The sequence below is a fragment of the Cebus imitator genome, unplaced genomic scaffold (genome assembly GCF_001604975.1).
Source record: "Cebus imitator isolate Cc_AM_T3 unplaced genomic scaffold, Cebus_imitator-1.0 Scaffold8, whole genome shotgun sequence".
Taxonomy (NCBI): Eukaryota; Metazoa; Chordata; class Mammalia; order Primates; family Cebidae; genus Cebus; species Cebus imitator.
This window is the reverse complement of record NW_016107323.1, coordinates 7908837-7918049: the sequence shown is the minus strand read 5'-3', so window position 1 is coordinate 7918049 and position 9213 is coordinate 7908837. Positions and strand designations below refer to the sequence as shown.

General features: G+C 48.5%; 1 protein-coding gene across 2 annotated transcripts in view; it reads right to left on the bottom strand.

The window, feature by feature from the left end:
- Positions 1-315: 315 nt before the first annotated feature.
- CCDC63 (coiled-coil domain containing 63) overlaps positions 316-9213 on the bottom strand; it is a 50385-nt gene continuing 41487 nt past the window's right edge. For both annotated transcript variants that reach the window (XM_037743432.1, XM_037743435.1), the window contains 3 exons: positions 8712-8904; positions 3183-3386; positions 316-520 (listed from right to left, as the gene is read on the bottom strand). In XM_037743432.1, the coding sequence (XP_037599360.1) occupies positions 375-520; positions 3183-3386; positions 8712-8904 (543 nt within the window). In that variant the 3' untranslated portion in view covers positions 316-374. The remainder of the gene's footprint in view (positions 521-3182; positions 3387-8711; positions 8905-9213) is intronic.

Here is a 9213-nt window from a genome sequence, read left to right as displayed (position 1 = left end):
CCAGCTCCCACTTCCTGTTTGCGAGTGTCAGCCACGCCCCAGGTGCCCAGCGGGGTCTCAGGATCCACAGTTTGGCTCCAGCGTGGCCCCGCCCCTAGGCTAGTCCCTGCTACATCTGGTGGACCACATCTGCATCTGTGTCTACATGGCTGGGGTGGCCTGTGCTGGCCTCGAGCTCAGAGGTTCCCAGGGGCTGTGATGGCCTCGCAAGGTCCCCTCCTCCTGTTCCCGCTTTTACTTCTTGCTCCTCTGCCCCAGCCCAGAGGTGGCCCCAGCACCCAAAGCCCTTAGTAACATGCGTGATGGGTACAAGGCTACAGAACACAGTGTTTATTCTTTCGGTTACGGTGCAAAGGCAGCTGGACCCCTGCGCCTCACAGGGTTGTCCTCTTCCTGGACCTGAGCTCCTCCACCTTCTCTGGCAGGCTGTCTCCGCGCATCTCCTTAATCCGATTCTCCTTTAGGGTGTAATTGTCGAGCACCAGCTGCCGAAGGCTGCTGTGGTCCAGGGGCTGTTCCACTGCACAAGGCCAGATTTGTGTGAGGCGCTGGGAAATCAAACCCAGGGCTGGGGCTTCCTTCCCAGCGAGTCTCTCTCTCTGCCCAAGGCAGGGATGGCCAAGCCTGGTGTGGCGTCCCTCCGTAACATTGGGGAGTGGAGCACGGAAATTCTCAGGTTTCAAGGAGGGGGAGAATGAACAGAAATATACATCTTGGGGCTGCCCAGGCAATGACTAGTTTTCTCCCCAACAAGGATGTGAAGAATGCTTGGTTTAATGTTAAGGAGACAGAGCCACCAAGTGCAGTTGTTCAGGAAGTGCACTGCAAAAGACACCTAGAGGAGAGGGGTAGATGGATGGGCTGAAATCCAGCCCCCACTTGATTACAGAGCTGTATATACCAGAAGGGGCACCTTTTCCTAATTAATTACCCAGAAGTGGCCTCTCTTCTAATTCACACCTGTAGTCCCTGCCATCTCCCAGTGGGCTGAGAGAACCGAAAGTTCATCGACATTCCCCTGAATAGATGTGAAGACAGCATCTGTGCATTTCTGACCTTGTGAGGACAACTTTACCAGCAGCTCTGCCCCCTGCTCCCCCCAACCTTTTAGGAACTGAAAGGGCTGTGGAAGTTGTGCTAAGGTGGGCGGCGTCGGACCTAGCTTCCACTCCTGCGACGTTTCTGTCCCCTCAGCTGAAACACACAGGATCTCTGTGCACGTGTGCTTGTGTGTGCATGTGTGTGTGCATGCCTGTGTGTGCACGTGTGCTTGTTGGGGGGTCTCTCCCTCCATCCTTGGCACACTTAAAATGCCGCTCAGAGAAATGGGGGAGGCTTTTAAAAAATCAACTTTTTAGCCGGGCACAGTGGCTCATGCCTGTGATCCCAGCACTTTGGGAGGCCGAGGCGGGTGGATCACAAGATCAAGAGATGGAGACCATCCTGGCCAACGTGGTGAAACCCTGTCTCTACTAAAAATACAAAAATTAGCTGGGCATGGTAGTGGGCGCCTGTAGTCCCAACTACCCCGGAGGCTGAGGCAGAAGAATCACTTCAACCCGGGAGGTGGAGGTTGCAGTGAGCAGAGATTGCACCACGGCACTCCAGCCTGGTGACAGAGAGAGACTCTGTCACACACACACACAAAAGATTTTATTTCTCTAATTACTAAAGTCATGCAAGGTCACTGTAAGAGAAAATTTCAAACAATACAGAATTGTTTAACTTAGAAATGCAAAGTTCTCTGGAAACCACCATCCAGAATTATCCACTGTAACAGGTTTTTATGCATAATCTAAAAACCTTCCTCCTTCCGCCTTCCCCTTCTCTCATCGCCCCTCCCTCCTCCTCCTCCTCTTCCTGCCTCTGAGCCTTCCTTCTTTCCTCCCTCCCTCTCCTTCCCTCTCTCTCTCTCATTTTACATATACCTTATTACATATCAGGGTTGTAAAGTGCTGTCCTGTGTGTTGTGAGATTTCTAGCAACATCCTTGGCCACTAGATGACAGCAACACCAACACTTTCAGTTGTGACAACCAAAAATATCTTTAAATATTGTCAAATGTCCCATAAAAGGGAAATCACCCCTGGCTGAGAACTGGCACACCAAAAAAAAAGTGTGTGTGTGTGTGTGTGTACATAAACATATATATACACACACACATACACATATATGTACACACACACACGTGTGTGCCTGTGTATTTCGTGCACATGTAGAGAATGTCTTTAGAAAGAAGGGATTATACAACACGCCACTTCTCAGGAGGCCCACACAGCTGTCGTGCAACTGACTGTGTTTCCCTTTTTGTCTTAATATCCAGGGCCTCTTCCCAGTCCTTGCATATTGGCCCCGTGCCCTCTTTTGGGGCTGCTCAGAACTGCACTGCGTGTGCAGATGAGCTGCACCTGATTTCAGCAGTCTCTAAGGGATGAGCGGTATACTTGTCTCTGGTTTGGGGCTGCAGTGAACAGCCTCCACTCCTCCACCTTTCATCTTCGACCCTTGAATAAGTCCTTCTGGAAGGAACATTCCCATATACGTGGCCAGACTGCTCTCTAAAAAGATGAGGCCAATTTGATTCTCGCCTTCAGAGCGAGGGCCTCGCTCCCCACATGAGAGGATGAGTGAGTTTCTTCCTTGAACGGAAGGAGGATCAGTGGGCTGGTGTGGGAAGAGCCACGGTTGAGCGTCTGGCTTCTGGCATGGACCACGTTGAAGCTGCTTCAATCGTGGGGTTAGGGGACAAAAATGGGGAGGAGCCGAGAATGGGGCCCCGGGGGCACAATGGGTCAGGGAAAGGGAGGTCACGGCTGAGTGAGACTCAGGAGCACAGATAGGGTGAGCATGAGACAGGGTCTGGAAACCCTGTCTATCCACAACTTGCCAATTTGCAAACTTTTGATATTTTAAGATTCATTTTAAAAGATCAAAAGGTAATTGTGACTTTTAAAAACATCCAAAATAACTAAACTTCAGGATCTGTGTCACCCTAGCATCATAGAGAGAAAAGTCCCCAAGCAAATGACATCGAGTGGCCACAGCCAAGATGGCACTCAAGGGAGCTGGTGGGCCACAAGGGCTCACACTGCAGACCCTCTTGGGCACCTGGACACAGCCTCCCCAGACCTGAAGGCACAGGTTTCCTAGCACCTGCACAGATCGAGAGAGAGAAAACTCACCATCTTCCAACCTGTCGCTGAAGGGGTCAGCCCCCAGCACTGGGGGGATGACTTTGATGGGTTCTGGGGGCTTGAGGAGGGCAGAGCCGCCCCAGAAAGGGTTGACGAAGGGTGGCGGGACCTCGGTCTCTGCCCCTTCCACTTCCAGGATGCGCCTGTAGGTCTCCGACAGCAGCAGGTCGTTGGTCTTCTTTTCAATGATGGCTGCAGAACAAGAAGCAGGACCAAGATGGCTGCCGAGGGACCTGAGCCTGGGGGCACTGGGGCAGCGCCCCCCGCTGCAGAGGGTGCGGAGGAGCAGGAAGTATAGGGGTGTGGGATCTGGGCTCTGACAAGGACAAGGCTTTCTCTGGGATCACACCTGGTGTTCTCAACAGGATAACATCACTCCTCACACTTGGGGCCGAAATTTGCTTCTTGAGAGGAAAAGAATTCTGACTACCTTTTTTTTTTTGAGACAGGGTCTGGTTCTGTCACCCAGGCTGGAGTGCAATGGCACGATCTTGGCTCACTGCAACCTCAAACTCCCAGGTTCAAGCGATTCTCCTGTTTCAGCCTCCTGAGTAGCTGTGACCAAAGGTACATGACACCAGTCCCCACTAATTATTGTATTTTTTTGGTAGACACCGGGTCTGGCTGGTCTCGAACTCCTGGCTCAAGCAATCCTCCTGTATTGGCCGCCCAAAGTGCTGGGATTACAGGTGTTAGCCAACGTGCCTGGCCTCTGACTCCTTAATGTATACAACACAGATACACACGGGACATAAGCAGACATACATTATCTCAATGATATTAAAATATTACATTTATAAGGAGGGCAATTAGGCAAAGTATGTCTAGAGAGGCTCCTTGGCAGGATGATAATGAAAAGAAGGTTGAGAAATACCAGGATACACTAAAAATTGGGATCCCCACCTTAAACTCCTGGCTTGCCCCAGAGCTCTCTGTTTCAAGTCTCCACGACTCTGCTCATGCTGTTCCTTCTGCCAGAATGCCTTTCCCTGTACACTTTCCTGAATAACCGCCTAGAGGTGTTTTAAAACTCAAATCCTTGCCACCTGCAGAAATGCTTCCCTGACCTGCCTCATTCAGGGGACGTCCCCTTGCACTGTAGCTCTATAGCCCCCTGCAGTCATAAGAGTCATTCATTCATTCGTTCATTCATTCGCAAATGATTACTCAAGGCCTACCACACTACGCATCGTGCTAGACACTAAGGAATGCAATGGAGGAAAAACTAAACAATGACAACACTGGCAACACAAACTCAGCCCTTGCCCTACCAGAGCTTTTGTGTGTCTGGAGGGACAAAGAGAAAGCCAAGTTCAACAACTGAACAGACCACTAGAAGCAGCTCTCGCCATCCAGATGTTCATTATCTGATTCAGTAACTACTGGATTTGAATATGCTTTTTGAATAAATCTCACACTATCCAGACTGCTGCTATATCTGAAAATCAGGGATCAAAAATATTAGCATCCAGGCTGGGCACAACGATTCACGCCTGTAATCCCAGCACTTTGGGAGGCCGAGGCAGGTGGATCACTTGAGGTCAGGAGTTCAAGACCAGCCTGGCCAACATGGTGAAACCCCCTCTCTACTGAAAATACAAAATTAGATGGGTGTGGTTGTGCTGGCCTGTAGTCCCAGCTACTCGGGAGGCTGAGACAGGAGAATCACTTGAACTCAGGAGGCGGAGGCTGCAGAGAGCTGAGATGGTGCCACTGCACTCCAGCCTGGATGACAGAGCGAGACTCTGTCTCAAAAAATAATAATACAAAAATTAGCCAGGTGTGGTGTCGGGTGCTTGTAATCCCAGCTACTTGGGAAGCTAAGGCAGGGGAATCACTTGAACCCCTGAGGCAGAGGTTGCAGTGAGCCGAGATTGTGCCACTACACTCCAGCCTGAGCAACAGAGCAAGACTGTCTGTCAATAATAAAATAACAAATAAAATAATTCACATCCAAAACTTGCTATCAGATCTCAGGAACCACATAGATTCAGACATTGAAAGTGACCTTTCCATGGAGACAAATTGGGTGAATGCTAAATACTGGGACTGCTGTGAGAGGAAGTAACAGTGGTGGGCAGTGTGGGAGGGGGCAGCTTCAGTGCAGGGAGACAATGAAGCTGAGAACGGAGAACTAGAAGGAACGGGGTATGGGGAGGTTTTCCAGGAACAGCCCGTGCAAAGGTCCCAAGATGGGAACAAGATGCAGGGGCAGCAGTGGGGGAGCTTGGAAGGATCGAGAGAAGAACAGTGTGGCTACAGGCGGCGAGCCAGGGACAGAGCAGGACAAGCGGAGATGAGAAACATAACCAGGGCCAGGCTAGGAAGAACCCGGTAGGCTGGATACAGAAAAAACGTCAACACAGCAGGATGAGGCTCTCCGATGAAAACCTTGCTAACTAGGTCAGGCTTGGGCCGCCATCCGGGAACCTGGATTTCAGGAAGGTTCCCAACACTATTAACTGATAAGGGTGGTTTACCTGAACGGATAAGAAAATGTGGTGGCCGGGTGCGGCACCTCACACCTGGAATCCCAGCACTTTGGGAAGCCAAGGCAGGTGGATCACCTGAGGTCAGGAGTTCAAAACCAGCCTGGCCAATGTGATGAAACCCCGTCTCTGTTAAAAATGCAAAAATTAGCTGGGCATGGTGGCAGACACCTGTAATCCCAGCTACTCAGGAGGCTGAGGCAGGAGAATCGCTTGAACCCAGGAGGCAGAGGTTGCAGTGAGCCAAGATCACACCATTGCACTTCAGCCTGGGTGACAAGAGTTAAATTTTGTCTCAAAGAAAAAAAAGAAAATATGGTACATATGCATGATGGAGCACTATTCAGCCATAAGAAAGCATGAGATCCTGTCATTTGCAACAACACGGGTGGAACTGGAGGTCATTCTGGTAAGTGAGGTAAGCCAGGCACGGAAAGACAGACTTCGCAGGCTCTCACGTATTTACCGGATGAAAAACTCAAAACAATGAACACATGGGGATAGGGAGTGGAAGGATGTTCATCAGAGGCTGGGAAGGCAGTGGCAGGTGGGGGGGATGGTTAATGAATCCAAAAAACAGAAAGAATGAATAAGATCGGGCATGATGGCTCATGCCTGTAATCCCAGCACTTTGGGAGGCCAAGGCAAGGGGATGACTTGAGGTCAGGAGTTCAAGACCAGCCTGGGCGACATTACAAGACCCCATCTCCATACAAAAAATAAAAATAAATAAATGGATAAAAGAATGAATAAGACCTAATATTTGATAGCACAACAGGGTGACTATAGTCAAAATAATTTAATTGTACATTTTAAAATAACTAAAAGAGTATAACTGAATTGCTTATAACACAAAAGAGAAATGCTTGAGGGGATGACACCCCATTTTCCATGATGTACCCCACAAAATACACACCTACTGTGTACCCACAAAAAATTTTTTTTAACTTTTTTTTAAAAGAGTGGCTCACTCTGCCTAAACAGTCTACACAATGTGGTGTATCACATGGTTCATATTGACACACTGCTTTGCTAATTTTGTTCTGTACCCTTTTACTGTCATAAATCATAGCCACACGTATGACTGTATACTGAGTCCTGGGGGTCCTCTAGCAAAGCACTGAATGTGGCCGGGGGATAGGATGTGTTTGGGGAACCTCCCAAACAGAGTATATTCAGAATCTGAGGTTTGGATGATCACGCTGGCTCACGCCTGTAATCCCAGCACTTAGGGAGGCCTAGGCGGGTGGTTCATGAGGTCAAGAGATCGAGACCATCCTGGCCAACATGGTGAAACCCCGTCTCTACTAAAACTACAAAAATTAGCTGGGCGTGGTGGCGCATGCCTGTAGTCCCAACTACTTGGGAGGCTGAAGCAGGAGAATTACTTAACCAGGGAGGCAGAGGTTGCAGTGAGCTGAGATCATCCCACTGTACTCTAGCCTGGTGACAGAGTAAGACTCCATCTCAAAAAAAAAAAAAAAAAAAAAAAAAAAAAAAAAAAAAAAAAAAAAAAAAAAAAAAAAAAAAAAAAAAAAAAAAAAAAAAAAAAAAAAAAAAAAAAAAAAAAAAAAAAAAGAATCTAAGGTTTAATTCTAGGAGCAGTGAAAGCCGTTCATTCCAAATTGTTAGGACCTGTGCAAGCCTGTCTCTCCCTGTCCACTCTGGCTTAGGGCCGATGGCTAGAAACGCACATGATTGTTGACAGATGTGCTCTGCGCAGGCACTGCTCCGAGTACTTCATTCCTTCCTTTCTAATCTGTGTGCCTTTTATTTCTTTTTTGTGCTTTATTGCATCGGCTTGGGCCTACAGTACAACATTGAATAGGCATGGTGGCAGCACGCAGACATCCCTGCCTTGTTCCTGATCTTAGGAGAAAAACATTCCACTTCCCACCATGAAGGATGAGGTTTGCTGTAGTTTTCAGTGTTTTTTATTTGTTTGTTTGCTTGACATGGAGCCCTAATCTGTCACCCAGGCTGGAGTGCAGTGGTGCAATCTTGACTGACTACAACCTCTACCTCCTGGGTTCAAGGAATCCTCCTGCCTTGGCCTCCCAAGCTGGGACTACAGGCATGCACCACCATTTTTGTATTTTCAGTAGAGACGGGGTTTTACCACGTTGGCCAAGCTGGTCCTGAACTCCTCACCGCAAGTGATCTGCTCGCCTTGGCCTTTCAGGCCTTTCAAAGTGCTGGATTACAGACATGAGCCACCATGCCTGGCCTAGTTTTGGGTGGATTTTTGAACATGTCTTTCATCAAGTTAAGAACATTTCCTTCTAGTTCTAGTTTGCTGAGCGTTTTCTTTTTTATAATCATGAATGGATGTTGAATTTTATCAAATGCTTCTTCTGCAGTTATTGAGATAATCATATCATTTTTCTCTAATAACTACACGTGTATTTGTCTCCCAACAGTCTATGAGGTAGATACTGAGTTTACACCAAATTTTTTTTAAAAAACTGAAGGCATTAAGAGATACCCATTTTTGTAGATCAAAAATCTGAAGCACAGAGAGGTTCAGAAACCTTCCCTGGCCAGGCGCGGTGGCTCAGACCTGTAATCCCAGCACTTTGGAAGGCCAAGGAGGGTGAAACACTTGAGCCCAGGAGTTCGAGACCAGCCTGGGCAATGTGATAAGACCCTGTCTGTAAAAGAAACACAAAAATTTAGCCGGGCATGGCAGCGCCTGTAGTCCCAGCTACTTAGGATCCTGACTGAGGCAGGAGGATTGCCTGAGCCCAGGAGGTTGTGAGTGCAGACAGCCGTGGTTGCGCCACTGCCCTCCAGCCTGGGCAACAGAGCAAGACCCCGTCTCAAAAGAAACAAAACAAAACAAAACAAACTGCTCAAGGCTCCAGAGCTATTAAGGGTAGACCCAGGATTCGAACCCACGCAGGCCGGCTTTAGTGCCCACACACTTCGCCACCAAGCTCACTACTCCGTAAGAGCAAGTCCTCATGCCCAGTCACAGAAAGTTCTGGAAATGGCTCCTAAGAGTCCAATGGGCCCCAGCTTGACTCACCAAAATACTGCGGAAGGTTGATGTCAGTGACTTCCCCCGTCTCCCCTAACTGCACCTGGATCTTGGTGGCATCACAGTTTATCTTCTTGAACAGTCTCTCCACCGAGCTCTTGAGTAGCTCCAAGGTCTTGCTGACCTCCCGGTACTTGCTCTCATACATATCCGCCTCCTCCGTGGTCTTCTTCAGTTTATCCTGGTGGCAGACCCCAATTCCCACCCGCTCAGGAGGACTCTCAGTGGACAGGGTATTTGAGACTTTCTGGGGTCAGGGCCCCAAACCGCCGGTTTTCAAACTTCTGAGGGGGCGTGAGATCAATTAAATGGGCTCCCATCGAATTTTGAAGAAATGAAATAGAATAGCAAAGAAAGGAAGAAAAGAGAAAATACTAGTGTACATTGCGGGTTGTAAGGGTAAATATTGTTCAATGTAAGTTTTGCTTCACTTACATGTGTGTATGGGTGTCTACATGTGTACCGGATTACAATTTTTTTTTTTTTTTTT